The sequence below is a fragment of the Cetorhinus maximus genome, chromosome 12 (genome assembly GCF_964194155.1).
Source record: "Cetorhinus maximus chromosome 12, sCetMax3.hap1.1, whole genome shotgun sequence".
Taxonomy (NCBI): Eukaryota; Metazoa; Chordata; class Chondrichthyes; order Lamniformes; family Cetorhinidae; genus Cetorhinus; species Cetorhinus maximus.
In genome coordinates, this window is record NC_135890.1 from 83,865,912 (window position 1) to 83,881,893 (window position 15,982).

Consider the following 15,982-nt stretch of genomic DNA (forward strand, 5'->3'; position numbering starts at 1 on the left):
GGGACCGAGTGTGAGATAGAACGAGGGACGGAGAGAGATAAAGAGAGCGGGGGGACGGAAAGAGAGAGGGGGACTGAGGGAGAGAGAGAGAGAGAGAGAGAGAGAGAGAGGGGGACGGAGATAGAGAGGGGGACGGAGAGAGAGAGAGAAGGGGAGAGAGAGAGAGAAGGGACAGAGAGAGAGAGAGGGGGGAGAGTGAGAAATAGAGAGGGGGGACACGGAGAGAGAGAGAGAGAGAGACGGAGAGAGGGAGAGAGAGAGAGAGAGGGGGACGGAGGGGGAGGGAGAGGGGGACGGAGGGGGAGGGAGAGGGGGACGGAGGGGGAGGGAGAGGGGGACGGAGGGGGAGGGAGAGGGGGACGGAGGGGGAGGGAGAGGGGGACGGAGGGGGAGGGAGAGGGGGACGGAGGGGGAGGGAGAGGGGGACGGAGGGGGAGGGAGAGGGGGACGGAGGGGGAGGGAGAGGGGGACGGAGGGGGAGGGAGAGGGGGACGGAGGGGGAGGGAGAGGGGGACGGAGGGGGAGGGAGAGGGGGACGGAGGGGGAGGGAGAGGGGGACGGAGGGGGAGGGAGAGGGGGACGGAGGGGGAGGGAGAGGGGGACGGAGGGGGAGGGAGAGGGGGACGGAGGGGGAGGGAGAGGGGGACGGAGGGGGAGGGAGAGGGGGACGGAGGGGGAGGGAGAGGGGGACGGAGGGGGGAGGGAGAGGGGGACGGAGGGGGAGGAGAGGGGGACGGAGGGGGAGGGAGAGGGGGACGGAGGGGGAGGGAGAGGGGGACGATAGAAAGAGAGAGAGGCTGGACGGGAGAGAGAGAGGGTTGGACGTAGGGGTGGACGGAGAGAGGGGTGGACGGAGAGAGGGGTGGACGGAGAGAGGGGTGGACGGAGAGAGGGGTGGACGGAGAGAGGGGTGGACGGAGAGAGAGTGAGTGAGAGAGAGAGAGGGAGAGAGCATGAGAGGGGGAGGGACGGAGCGAGAGAGGGAGAGAGAGAGAGGGGGGGAAGCAGGGACGGAGAGAGAGAGAGAGAGGAGAGAGAGAGAGCGAGAGCGAGACTTGGGATGGATGGAGATAGAGATAGCGAGGGACGGAGAGAGAGAGAGAGAGGGGGGGAGGAAGGGAGAGAGAGAGAGAGAGAGAGAGAGAGAGAGGGACGGAGTGAGAGATAGAGGGAGGGACGGAGAGAGAGACACAGAGGGAGGGACAGAGAGAGGGAGGGGTGACGGAGGGGTGACGGAGAGAGAGAGAGGAGGACTGAGGAGAGAGAGAGAGAGAGAGAGAGAGAGGAGGATGGAGAGAGAGGGGGACGGAGAAATAGAGAGGTTGAGACGGAGAGAGAGAGAGAGAGAGAGAGAGGGAGGGGGACGGAGGGGGACGGAGGGGGAGAGAGAGGGGGACGGAGGGGGAGAGAGAGGGGACGGAGGGGGAGAGAGAGGGGGACGGAGGGGGAGAGAGAGGGGGACGGAGGCGGAGAGAGAGGGGGACGGAGGCGGAGAGAGAGGGGGACGGAGGCGGAGAGAGAGGGGGACGAGGCGGAGAGAGAGGGGGACGGAGGCGGAGAGAGAGGGGGACGGAGGGGGAGAGAGAGGGGGACGGAGGGGAGAGAGAGGGGGACGGAGGGGGAGAGAGAGGGGGACGGAGGGGGAGAGAGAGGGGACGGAGGGGAGAGAGAGGGGGACGGAGGGGGAGAGAGAGGGGGACGGAGGGGGAGAGAGAGGGGGACGGAGGGGGAGAGAGAGGGGGACGGAGGGGGAGAGAGAGGGGGACGGAGGGGGAGAGAGAGGGGACGGAGGGGGAGAGAGAGGGGGACGGAGGGGGAGAGAGAGGGGGACGGAGGGGGAGAGAGAGGGGGACGGAGGGGGAGAGAGTGGGGGACGGAGGGGGAGAGAGAGGGGGACGGAGGGGAGAGAGAGGGGGACGGAGGGGGAGAGTGAGGGGGACGGAGGGGGAGAGAGGGGGAGAGGGGGGGGGAGGGAGGGGAGGAGAGGAGGGGCTGACGGAGAGAGTGAGGGGCTGACGGAGAGAGTGAGGGGCTGACGGAGAGAGTGAGGGGCTGACGGAGAGAGTGAGGGGCTGACGGAGAGAGTGAGGGGCTGACGGAGAGAGTGAGGGGCTGACGGAGAGAGTGAGGGCTGACGGAGAGAGTGAGGGGCTGACGGAGAGAGTGAGGGGCTGACGGAGAGAGTGAGGGGCTGACGGAGAGAGTGAGGGGCTGACGGAGAGAGTGAGGGGCTGACGGAGAGAGTGAGGGGCTGACGGAGTGAGGGGCTGACGGAGAGAGTGAGGGGCTGACGGAGAGGGTGAGGGGCTGAAGGAGAGGGTGAGGGGCTGACGGAGAGAGTGAGGGGCTGACAGAGAGAGTGAGGAGCTGACGGAGAGAGAGAGTGAGGAGCTGACGGAGAGAGAGAGTGAGGAGCTGACGGAGAGAGAGAGTGAGGAGCTGACGGAGAGAGGGAGGGGGAGACGGAGAGAGAGAGGGAGATGGAGAGAGCGAGAGAGGAGAGAGAGAGAGAGAGAGAGAGGGTGGGACGGGGAGAGTGGGGGGGATACGGAGACAGGCGGACGGGGGAGAGAGAGCGAGAGAGAGCGTGAGAGAGAAAGCGAGAGAAAGGGACGGAAAGAGAGAGCGAGACAGAAGAGAGAGAGAGAGAGAGAGAGAGAGGGAAGAGAGTGTGATGGAGGCATCAAATCTCTTTTGTTAACCAAGCAGGATATGGGTGTGATCTCTGCTTGGATTGAAGAGATCAAGTTCATGAGGGTTGAAATGAAGCTGGAAGATTCACCTAGCTTTGGCTAGAGTGAGTGATCTCCATTTCGGTTCTCACTGTGAAAGTCAGTTCAGGAAGTAGAAGTTACCTTCCCTATTTTGAAGTGACAACAGAAGAAAAGTAGCTGATGAGTCTAAATATTTTCAAGTCATAAGTTTTACGATCTAATAGATAGAGGAATGGCAGAGCAACTCCAACCCCTGGAGTGCATATCCTGTTCCATGCGGTAACTCCAGGACATTTCCTGTGTAGTCAGCTGCAGCAGTTTGAGCTCTGAGTTTCAGAGCTTGAGCAGCAACTGCCTTCAATGCAGCACACCTGCATAGCTGACAGCTTTGTGGATAGCACATTTATAGATGTGGCCACCCCACACCCTAAGAGTATGCAGGGAGAGGGGGAATGGGTGACCATCAAGCAGTCAAGAAGAAATAGACAGTGAAGGATCCCCTTGAGTGCACCTCACTCTCCAACCTGTGCTGAGTTCTGAATACAGATGGAAGTGATGGTTCATCTGAAGAGCACAGCTAGAGCCAAGCCCATGGCACCACAGCTGGCTCAACTGTATCGAAGGGCATGAAGATGACTGCAGAAGCAGTAGTGATCATAGATTCAATAGTTAGGGTAACAGACAGGAATTTCTGCACCCACAGTTGTGAATCCAGGATGGTATGTTGCCTTCCTGATGCCAGGATCAAGGATGTCGCTGAATGACTGCAGAACACCCTGCAGGGGAAAGTGTGAACAGCAGGCGGTCGTGGTCCACATCAGAGCCAACAACAAAAGGAAAAAGAGAGACGTGATCCTGCAGTCATAATTTAGGGAGCTGGGTAGGAAATTAGCAAGCAGGACCTCAAAAATAGTCATCCCCAGATCACTCCTGGTACCACATGCAAGTGAGTATAGAAATAGGAGGATAGAACAGATGAATGTGTGGCTGGAGCGATGATGCAGGAAGGAAGGCTTTAGATTCTTGAGCCGTTGGGATCAGTTCTGGGGGAGATGGGGCCTGCACAAGCAGGACAGCTTGAACCTATACAGAGCCAGGACCAATTTCCTTATTACAATAGGAGACCACTGTGGTTGGGATTAATGCATCCAGAAGTTTATCTTAAAATTAATAGATTAAATCTAAGTCATTTCTATTTTCTATCACTTTATAAGTCATAATTTAAAAATTAATATAGATTACTATGATACAACAGAAAATGCATGATTGGGCATTTAAAAAAGTCTTAAACTTTTCAAACCTAGCTGTTGCAGTGGATTGACCCTTCCACAACAGCAGAGCAACTATAGTTTAAATTCTATTATTTGCTTTTCATCCTAGAGGAAATCCAATAATAGCAAATATTTGCCAAACAATGAAGGTATTAAGTACCCAATACTGTACAAGAAATAGTTTTTCAAAAGATGTAGAAAAATATAAAAATATCTATGGCATTCTTTACCATTTTGATTTGTTTACTTTGATAAAGACAATATATTATTTTAAAATGAATAAGTTTCAAAAACTGAAACACTGAAGTTTTGAATTTTAGTAACACAACAAACACATTTGTAATAATCAAACGTACCAAATAATCCTTAGTTTCACAACAGGCTAATGGTGATTGGACCATTCCAAAAAATTGATATTTAATTTAATAAAAGGATATCAGGTGCAGGTTTTCGTCTTTTGTCCGGAATTGGAACAGGATCATTAGGTCTCCTCCTCAACTTCCTGGTCATAATTGGCTTAACCTCCATAGAATCTGCAACAGTAAACAGAAGTATTGTGGTTGGTGTTGAGAGCTAACTACCAACTGAGGATAAATCTACAGCACAACACAATCCAATCTGCACACTATATGATTTGCAAGTATTGCAACAAAATTCTTAATGCCTTGTGAAGTATTTCATAAAACGCCATCCTATGCTGCACATTACAGGTAAGTTCTATGAAAAATAAAGGTAAATTTCCAGCCCACACCTTATTTTTAAAAGTTAATTGTTACTGGACATACACAATTCAATCTGTTCAAAATACAAAACAACTTGCTAACAACTCATTTTTCCTTGGAACATCGCAAAGATGTTACATTTTTCTGCTCACACCTCCAGTGAGTTCCATTGTTAGTCTCTCATTCTCAATCATCTTTTTCTTTTCTTCTAATTCAGCAATCAGATTCTCTTTCAACTCAATCTTTTTATCTTCAAATTCCTTCACTGCTGCCTTTTTCTCTTTAATATAATTTCTTTCCACTTGTTCTGTCTGGAACAAAGAAAAACAATGTTGATGACTCACTGCAATGGCTTTAAAAGAAAAAAAATCAGCAAGGACAGAATCACAGTCAATCAAAACCTTTCCAGGTCTTTCTACAAGCTTTGTGCATGCAAATCAAGAGAAACAAAATATTTGGGCTATAAGTTCTCAAAATTTGATAGCTGATAAAAAGCACAAATCACAAAAACGAAGTTCATCGTAAAATTGTCAAGGTAGTACAAAAGAGGGGACAGCCAAGCAAAAGTGGAGCGCTTTTAACTGAATGAACTTGAGATTATCATTTTTTGAATAGTTTCATACCTGTGTCTGGTATCAAAAAGTGCACTGGTGCTATAAAGGGCTAGCATATAATCTTGAGCATCACAATAGTTGACATTAACGCAAACATGTTAGAATTTGCAACTGAGCAATTTGAATTGCAGTGCATTGCAAAATGAAATTCAGCTACAGGTATTATTCAAGTGTGCCACAATACTTCAAACATGAAAAAAAAAACACAATTTACTGTACAATTAGCATATTTAGAAGTAGTGTAATGGGCAAGGAGGGGCAAGAGTTCGTAGTGTGTGATCAGGAAAATTCTCAACAGCAGTGTGCTTCCAGTCCAACAAGGAGATACTGCTAGGTCTGGTTCTTGGGAATGAGGTGGGCTTAGTGGATCAAGTCTCAGTAGGAGAACATTTAGGGGAGAGTGATCATTGAATCATAAGGTTTAGGTTGGCTATGGAAAATGGCAAAGAACAATGCAGAATAAGAATAATTAACTGGGGGAAAGCCAACTTCAATGGGGCAAGAAAGGATACTGTAACTGAACAATGGGCTGCCTTTAAAAAACGGAATGTTCAAGTAGAGTCAAGGTATATTCCCACAAAGGGGAAAGGTCAGGCAAACAATTCTAGAGCTTCCTGGGTGAAGAAAGAGGTAGAGATTAGGAAGAAGAAAAAGTGTGCTTATGACAGTTAATAGGTGCATAATACAAATGGGAACGAGGCTGAATATAGAGTATGAAAAGAGACTGGCAGCTAACATAAGATGAAATCCCAAAATCTTCTATAGGCACATAAACAGTAATAGGGCAGTACAAGGAGGAATGGGGCTGAATAGGGATCAAAAACAGGGGATTTACACATGTAGGCAAGGGTCAGAGCTGAGGTATTAAATGAGGAAGAAGATGCTCCACAGATCACAGTGAAAGAGCAAGTAATTAACACACTAGAAGGATTTAAAATTGACAAGTAAGTATTGGATAGGCTGTCTGTACTTAAAGTTAATAAGGCACCCAGACCGAACGAGATACATCCAAGGATACTGAGGCAAGTGAAAGAGGAAATCGCTGAAGCACTGGCCATAATTTTCCAGTCTTCCTGGAAAAGGAGTAGTGCCAAAGGACTGGAGAATTACAAATGCACACTCTTGTTCAAAAAAGGCTACTGCAGGCCAGTTAGTTTAACTTCAGTGATAGGGAACCTTCTAGAAACAATAATTTGGGACAAAATTAATAGTCACTTTGGCAAATACTGGTAATTTATGGAAAGCCAGCATGGATTTGTTATGGCAAAATTGTGTTCCACTATCTTGGAGTTTTTTGAGAGGTAACAGAGAGGTTGATAGGAGTAATGTTATTGATGTTATGTACATGGACTTCCAAAAGGCATTGATACAGAGTCACACAACAGACTTGTGAGCAAAATTATAGGTCATGGAATAAAAGGGACAGTAGCAACATTGGCTGAGTAACAGGAAAGAGATTTGTGGTTAATGGATATTTTTCAGACTGGACGAAGGTTTGTAGTCCAGGGGTCAATGCTGGGACCCTTGCTCTTCCTGATATATTTTAATGACTTAGACCTTGGGGTACAGGACATATTTTCAAAATTTGCAGATGATATGAAACTCGGAAGTATTGTGAACTGTGAGGAGGATAGTGTGGAACTTCAAAGTGATGAGAGTATAATAATTTTCATGATATTTTTCTGATTTATTGTGGAGTAGGTTTATGGGGGTAAGTATAGTTGGGTCTGTGTGAGATTTAATTACGTTTGGAGTAAAGTAGACTGCAAGTTTGAAATCATCAAAAAGAATCTAGGTGCTTGACATGCTAATGAGTAAACATAGATGCTGGCTTAGCTTGCAAGGTGTGAAGGGAATTTGCATTTTTAGATAAATGAAGGGATATTTGGGTTACAAAGGGGTCTTAGTCTGTTTACATCTAGCCAGATAAACAAGGCTAAGGAATGTGTTTTTTTTCCCCAAAGGTTACTGACAATATATATTGGCAACATGAAAGTTTTATATTATGAGGAAGATACAGTTTCAAAGACATATAGAACAACAGAATTTACATATTAAAAAGAGAGAAACATATATAAAGGAGAATGAAAGGCTGTGTGTCAGAATGCCATGTGAGGCCTAACAGGAGTGGGTGAAATAGTCCTAATGAAGCCTCCAGCATTTGTGCATAAGTCTGCTATCTAACAAAACCAAAGTTGGGGAAAAAGCCATTTGGAATTTCACTGTCCAGAGTATTGTGTTAACTTGCCGATTTTGTTTCAAATCTAAAATCTATTTTGGACCATTGCCTTAAAGGAAGTGTGACTGGAGTCAGGTTAATTAGGAATTATAGGAGTTATTATAGTAGTAAGTAACTGTAGTCTTATGTATGCGCTTGAAATCTTTTATATTTTGTTAAATATTTGATTTATTTTTTTAAATCTCTAATGGTCTTGATGGATTTATTACTTCTGAATCAGTGCACACATCTCATAATAAATACAAATTGCAAAACTGTTGTGATAGCGTGACCAAGTTTCCCTTGTGGATTTGATCCACCTGGCACGTCATAACAGGGACAGAGGCAAGTTGGTGGAATGGGCGGACAAATGGAAAATGAAGTTCAATGTGAAGAAGGGGCACAGAGTACAAGAGCAAGGAAGCTATGCTGAACTTATAGGCACTGGTTTGGACTTAACTGGAATAGTGTGTCTAGTTCTGGGCACCTCACTTTCAGAAAAATGTGAAGGAATTAAAGTGCAGAAAAGATTCAGGAGAATAGTTTCAGGGATGAGGAACTTCAGTTACAAAGGTCAATTGGAGAAGTTGGGACTGTTTTACTTGGAGTAGAGAAGGCTGAGAGGAGATTTGATAATGAAGGGTCTGGACAAAGTAGATAACGAGAAACTGTTCCCACTCATGAAAGGATCCAGAACAAGAGGGCACAGATTTAAGGTGATTGGCAAAAGAAGCAATGGTGTCATGAAGAAAAACTTTTTCACGCAGCGAATGGTTAGGATCTAGAATGCACTGCCTGAATATGGTGGAGGCAGGGACAATCAAAGCATTCAAAAGGGAATTAGATTGTTATTTCAAAAGGAAGAACATGCAGGGTTATGGGAGAAGGCAGGGATTGTCACTACATGGACTGCTTATTCAGAGAGCCAGTGTAGACACAACAGGCTGAATGGCCACCTTCTGTACTGTAACAATTCTGAGATTCTGTATTAATAATTAATTGCTACTGTTGCATTTCCTTTCTCAAATCCAAAAACAGAAACCAATTTGAACTATGGTGTAAGGGTCAAGTCATTGCAAAATGAATGTCAATCACTTTATTACCATCTTATAGAACTGGTTTTCTGAAATAGATTTAAACCATTGAGACAGATACGTCATCCAGACTATGCCTTTTCCAAATCATGCCTGTGGTCCAGCATTGCTATATTGTGTATTTTCTTTCTTTAAAAATGATTTATAAAAGTGGCAGGAAATAAAAGGCTCTGAATCCTGTAAAATAATACAAGTGTTTCAGCAAATCTTAAGCTAACGGGCCTGTTAGATTATATTTCAATACCTGGAGGGCTTGAACAAACTACATAACACCTAATTTCTTCCAAACACTAGCAGAGATATAGGAGCAGATTCACTAGCATCCATCCACAGTACATATATGCTACAGATTCAAAATACTTTAGTTAAACAAATTGATAGCAAGTATTTTTATCTCTTATCCTTTTCCTTGCTTCAATGATGTGTGCTATTCTTCCATCAACAGAGACAACGATCTATTTTCCAGCGAACTCCTAATACCATACTGGATCCACCAAATTTTTCCTGAGGAAGTCCTATCTGTCACACAGTCATGTGATTAGCATTTTAGAAAATTGGGAACTTACCCTTTCGAAAGCTGTAAGGAGAGTCCCATATTTACCTGTTGCATTGTCTTAGCTTCATGATATTTTGAACAGCATTTACCCACAATTTTTAACACTTACCCAATATTTTTAAATTCTGCCAGGCCAACTGCCATTGCCACTAAAGTTAAAAGTAGTCTGTTGCCAGACCTCCACCAGTGCTCTTTAGCTGACCACCAGGAAATAAACAAAGGCTCAATAAATGTTCTTATCCTCAAGGCAGGTATCTAAAACTTCATTCAGAGCTGCCTATCAGGAACTGAGCAGTCTTTCAAAAATCAAACTTATATTCCATCAAGTTGTACTACACATAAGGTGCTTCCAAACAGAACATATAGCACCAATGGAAAGGGCAATCTTAATGTACTCATATTTTGTTCGATTCCAATTATGTAATAAGTGAATTCAGCTCGGTAAATAAAAGAAAGGAAGAACACTCACCTCCAACTGAAGAAAAAGCTCTGGAAAAAAGGGAAATAAATAGCAGTATTCATGATTATGCACTGCATTTAAGCTGTCAATTGGTATCTCTAAATACAGCAATGCGAAATTCTAATGTTTTCTAACTTCACAGAGAACATCCAAAGTAAACTGGGCCATAATGTGCTGCCAAGATAACAGGGAAGCTAATGGTGCTTGCACAAATGCTACAGCAACTCCAGGTGAAAAGCAAATGCGCTATTAAAGGCAGAAATCCAAATATTTCTGCTAGAGTTGCATTGTTCTACTGTTAAGACTTGAAAAAGGAAGCTCACTGTCTGCCTCATCGTTGAAATGCACTGAATGGCTTGGAGTTGCTGTATTTACATACATGATGGAAACTAAATCAGCCACAGGAAATTAAGTCTTGTTCATTTGGTGATAAGTGTTAACTACTACCTGGCAATGGTATCTCTGGCACAAAAAAATAACTATTACAAGTGTGGACTCTCATTTCTTCAGTTTAATTATAGTTGGAGCTCTTAGAAATGTATGATTTTACTTATCTTTTCTGCCTCTTTTTTTTAATGTACCTTAAACCAGTTTTTCTTTCACCCTCTTTCTGCATATGATTTGATATTGAATTCACTCTCTCACTTATACTTTCTTCTCAGTCCTCATTCAGTTCACAATCCTTAAACCCGAGTGGTTAAGGGGATACATAGTACTTGCCCTATTCACTTATGTCCCAGGCACCCGCTTTCCCTCACTGTGCCATTATTAGCTTGCACATGCAGCAACTTCCCACACAAAAATTATAACCTAAATGTGCAAGGGGAAGTCCAACCAACAGCAGGCACTGTTCGATGCCTTGCCACAGAAAATTATTGCCTATAGTTTTCCCCTTTTGATGAGATTTTATTAAAATCATGTTAAGTATGCACATCAGGTCTTGTCTTTGAGCTAATGCTTTTCTTTGAGGAATACTGAGAGATTATGAGTGTTAACCTCTTGCAAGGGATTTCTGTCAATATAAAATACAAATTTAAATCCCAAGACAGACAAAAACCCACATGTCACAGTGGACATTGAGCTATGACAAGATCATGCTCAGCTGTGATATCCTGATGACCGCTCGGTAAAGGCGGTTGGTAATTGTGGATCAATAGCCAAAGCAATAATCAGGGACTTCAGGAGAGAAATTGTTAAAACAGGTAGAAAAAATTGCCATCTTAAAATAAAGGCAATTCAAGTACTAACCTGCATTTCTTATTCTTTCTTTGTATTGTTGATCTAGTTTCTTCATCCGTTTCTGATATTCCTGCAATGTACCTATATTACCACATGATAGAAATAGCTACAATCAAGGATTAATTTATATTTTAATACAGTATGTGGAGAATTCCTTTGTAATTCATCACCTAAACAAACTCTTTGCTTATTTTTCTTTATTCTTTCAGGGGATGTGGGCATCGCTGGCGAGGCCAGCATTTGTTGCCCATTCCTAATTGTCCTTGAATTGAATAGTTTGCTATGTCAGTTCAGAGAGAAGTTAGAAGTCAACCACATTGTTGTGGCTCTGAAGGCACATGTAGGTCAGATCAAGTAAGAATGGCAGATTTCCTTCCCTAAAGGACATGAGTGAACCAGATGTACTTTTACATTAATTCCAGATTTATTAATTGAATTTAAATTCCACCAGTTGTCTTGGTGGGATTTGAACCCACACCCTCAGAGCATTAGCCTGGGCTCTCTGGATTACTACTCCAGTGACATTACCACTATGCCACCATATCCCCCTGTGATATCATCTGCTACTTAGCATCACCCAATGTTTGCAACACAAAACAGTCACTTCGGGTGAAAAAAAAATCAATATAAATACAGGGGGAGTAAAGTAGAATTAGAATTGAGTAGTTCATCTAACTAACAAATCACTCTGGCATAACCCTAAATGGACCAATTCCTTGCAACCCAATTCAACCCATTTTATATACTGTGAATGTCAGATCTTTGCTACAGCATTATTTCCTGTTTTCATCCTCATCTGGGATCCAGCTTAAAAATGGAACTCCAACAGCTGGAATATGATTCAGTTCAATTTTTTCTTGTTGGGTTTCCTAGTTCATTGGCATCACGTGGTCCTTTTACATTAAGGGAGGTATGTCCAGGTCCTGGGATTTACTTCAACGACAGCCGACACAAAGCAAGGTGGCTGCTGTAGGAGTGGAGTCCTGGCAGAGTCTAGCCAAATTGGGTAGGTTGGAGATGCGGGTGGGGATTTAACGTTCTGGAGACCCATGTCCAGAACCATCCCTCCATATGCTGCAGCTACTAATGTCTAAAGTGCTGGAGTGTGGGTAGGTGGTTATTAGTAGCTGATCAGTACCTGGTGTATGAGGGCTGGCAACTCTGATTGGAGGCATTTCTGGAGATTTGAACATGTGATACCACAACTATGTGATATTTGATCAGGTGACTTATACAAATGTAACCGGACTCACTTTATAACAGCTGCGGTGTGAAAAATTCCAAAAACCAAGAGGTCACTCGTGAGCAGGTGAAGAGGGGAAATTAAGGATTGGGTACTCATTCTCACTTTCATTACCCCCCAGCTCCAACTCTGTCTCCCAGTCCCCATTCCAGTTTCCCCCTCCCCCAATTTGAGCCCCAAACCCCATAATTTTACCCCTCAACTCCAGTTTAGTGTGCCAGATTCCTAACTCTTTCCCTCCTTAACCAGTTCTTTCCTGCAGTGTGTAATGGAGATCTTTTTAAACGCCATCTATCCCTAGCATAGAGCCATTCAACTGTAGAATTCAAGAAATAGAGGGGTTTCTCTGTCACTATGCAAGCTGAATAAAGAGGTCTCCATTTCATCTGATGCTGCCTCTCACTAACTTGCATGTCACATCTTTTAAGTTGCAAACAGACTTGGTGCATTGAAAGCTGCTCCCAGCTCATAATTGCCAAGTGTCTGTGGTTTCAAGAGGCAATTTGTATCTATTATAATTTAAGTTATTTGGGACAGTGAGTAGGTGTTCATGTTTGGGGTGTCTGTTGGTGTAGGTTTCACTGTATATTGAAAACAACCAAACTATCTGAATTTTGGACAGAACTTTGAATAAAATATCCAACTATAGAAATGCAACCGGTTTTACAACTCCTGTTTGTTTAAATACTCAGTGCTGCACTGTGAATGCTGGAAGGTTATGCTCGGATTCTTTACTAGTGCTTATCAGATGTGATGCATTTCAGACACTGGATGATGCAAATCACATTTCTTGCATGCAAGAATGAGTTAGCAATCATATAATGCCTTACATTTCTCAAACCATGTCAATACACTTCACATACAATGAATTAATACTTAAGTTCAGTCACTGTTGTTGTGTAAGCAACATGCCAGCCATTTTGTACACAGGAAATTCACAAAAACAGCAATGAAACCCTCTTCACGAGCCAGTGGAATTTCCCAGTTTTTTCCTGATTTGTCCTTGAATTTTTCTTTGGCTTTTTGTTTCTCCCAGGAGATTACTATTGCTGGTGGCGGAGGATATTGGCCATTATTGGTGTAACACCTTCCCCTTTACCTCCTCCCTCCTCACTGTCCAAGGCTCCAAACACTCCTTTCAGATGAAGCAGCGATTCACTTGCACTTCTTTCAATTTGGTCTGCTGCATTTGCTGCTCCAAATGCCGTCTCCTCTACATTGGGGAGACTAAATGCAGATTGGGTGACAGCTTTGCAAAACACCTTCACTCAGTCCGCAAGCATGAGCCTGACCTTCCTGTCGCTTGCAATTTCAATTCATCACCTTGCTCTCATGACCATATTTCTGTCCTCAGCCTGCTGCAATGTTCCAGTGAAGCCCAACGCAAACTGGCGGTACACCACCTCATGTTCCGATTAGGTACTTTCTAGCCTTTGGGACTCAACATTGAGCTCAACAACTTTAGACCATGAACTCTCTCCTCCATCTTGACCCCCCCCACCCCCCACACACACACACACCACACACCCCCACCCATCCACAAGAGCCAGTCTGTAACCTGTTCTCATGTTTTGCTTTCAGGGAGCACTGACCCTTAAAAAAAATCTCTCCGGAGCTCCCACCTATCCCTGGCCTTCTATTTTGCTCCACCCGCCCTCTTCAACAGTATTTTTACCTCTCATCAGCTTTGAAGAAGAGTCATACAGGCTGAAACGTTAATTCTGTTTCTCTCTCCACAGTTGCTGCGAGGCCTGCTGAGTTTTGCCAGCGTTTTCTGTTTTTATTTCAAGTTTCCAGCACCTGCAGTATTTGGCTTTTATATAGGCCATTATGATGCTCAGTTGTACCATGACAATGTGGGACATGCTCAGTAGACTAGATGGTATTTTTCTGTCCATCATTTCCCGGTGTTCGTGTGCAATGCCCCTCTTAATATTTTTTGTTGTGCACAGCCTATTGCTTTTTATGCAGCCATGCACACGTGGTATCTTGGCAACAATTTGTGAGCAACCTGCGCGATGCTTATTGGGTTGCTACACAGCCACACACAAAGCTTACAAGGAATCCTATTTGTATACAAGGGCTTTAGGATCCGTTCACAGGACTGACTGACACTACTGAACCCAAGAAGGTATTGTTTTGCAAGTACGCAAAAATTGTAACAATTAAGTGTGGACCTAGGCGGGAAGATGTGGTGAAGCTAAAGGTGAGGGTGAATTGAGGGATGTAACATTGGAGAATATAATAGGGTTAGGGAAAAGTGAAGTCACAGGGAATTTAATCACAAAGGTTTAAAATTTTAAACTTGAGACATTGTGAAACTGGAAACCACGCAGGTCAGCAAGAACATTGAAAGGCATAGGTTATGCACAGCAAAGATTTTCATGAGCTGATGTTTACAGAGGGCACAGGACAGGAGATTGGCTGGATGAACACTTGAATGGTCAAAATTGGAGGAGGTGAGAAAGGCATGAATGAAGTTTTCAACAGGAGATTGGCCAGCATAAAGACGGAGTTGGGTGATGAAAAAGTAGTGGCAGTTTTTGTAATTGAAAGGGCATGGAGTCAGAAGCCCATCCATAGTTAAATAGGTCACTAAAGTTGCAAGCAGTTTGGTTCAGTGCAAACTTGAAGCAGTGGCTAGTAAAGGCAGAGTATGCGGCAATGCCCAAAAACAACAATTTTGGTCATCCCAATGTTTAGGTGCAAAAACTGCAATTTATCAAAGAGTGGATGTAGGATCGGCAGTACGACAGCATAGAAGCACTAGAATGGTCAAGAGAGGTGATAGACAGCAGAGCTGGGATTCAGAAGCAGGCAAATGGAAGCTGATCCCAAGTCTGCAGAAGATGTTGCCAAGCCAGCATGGAAATGAGGAAAAGAGCCAAGGATGGATCCTTGGGGAATTCCAAAAATTGACTGAGCAGAGAGGCCCAAATATAAGCAAGCAAGAGCCCCTCCATGTTGAACACCACTTGGAGGAAGCACTGAGGGTGGCAAGGATGCAGAATGTATGGGTAGGGGACTTTTTAAAAATTCATTCTTGGGATGTGGGCGTCGCTGGCTAGGCCAGCATTTATTGCCCATCCCTAATTGCCCTTGTTGAGTGGCTCAATAGCAGCACCACAGATAGAGCTGGCTGAGTCCTAAAGAACATAGCTGCCAGGCTGGTTCTGCGGCAGGTGAACCAACAAGAGGGAAAAACATAATTGACCTCACCTCACCAACCTGCCACCGCAGATGCATCTGTCCATGACAATATCGGTAGGAGTGACCACCGCACAGTCATTGTGGGGGCAAAGTCCCATCTTCACATTGAGGATACCCTCCACCGTATTGTGTGGCACTGCCACAGTGCTAAATGGGATAGATTTCAAATAGATCTAGCAAATCAAGACTGGGCACCCATGAGGCACTAGGGGCAATCAGCAGCAGCAGAACTGTACTCAGCCACAATCTGTAACCTCATTGCCCGGCATATCCGCCACTCTACCATTACCACCAAGCCAAGGGATCAATCTTGGTTCAATGAAAAGTGCAGGAGGGCATGCCAGAAGCGGCAGAAAGCATACCTAAAAATGAGATGTCAGCTTGGTGAAGCTACAACACAGGACTGCTTACGTGCCAAACAGCAAAAGCAGCAAATGAGAGACAGAGCAAAGCGATTTCACAACCAATGGATTAGATTTAAGCTCTGCAGTCCTGCCACATACAGTCGTGAATAGTGGTGGACAATTAAACAACTCACTGGAGGTGGAGGCTCCACAAATATCTCCATCCTCAATGATGGAGGAGTCCAGCACATTAGTGCAAAAGATAAGGCTGAAGAACTCGCAACTATCTTCAGCCAG

General features: G+C 44.7%; 1 protein-coding gene across 1 annotated transcript in view; it reads right to left on the reverse strand.

The window, feature by feature from the left end:
- Positions 1 to 15,982, reverse strand: part of suds3 (SDS3 homolog, SIN3A corepressor complex component) — an 80,133-nt gene that overhangs the window by 36,292 nt on the left and 27,859 nt on the right. Inside the window, exons 4-7 of the mRNA XM_078554016.1 lie at positions 10,898 to 10,969; positions 9,659 to 9,678; positions 4,862 to 5,018; positions 4,432 to 4,518 (exon numbers count right to left, since the gene is read on the reverse strand). Coding sequence (XP_078410142.1) covers positions 4,432 to 4,518; positions 4,862 to 5,018; positions 9,659 to 9,678; positions 10,898 to 10,969 — 336 coding nt within the window. The remainder of the gene's footprint in view (positions 1 to 4,431; positions 4,519 to 4,861; positions 5,019 to 9,658; positions 9,679 to 10,897; positions 10,970 to 15,982) is intronic.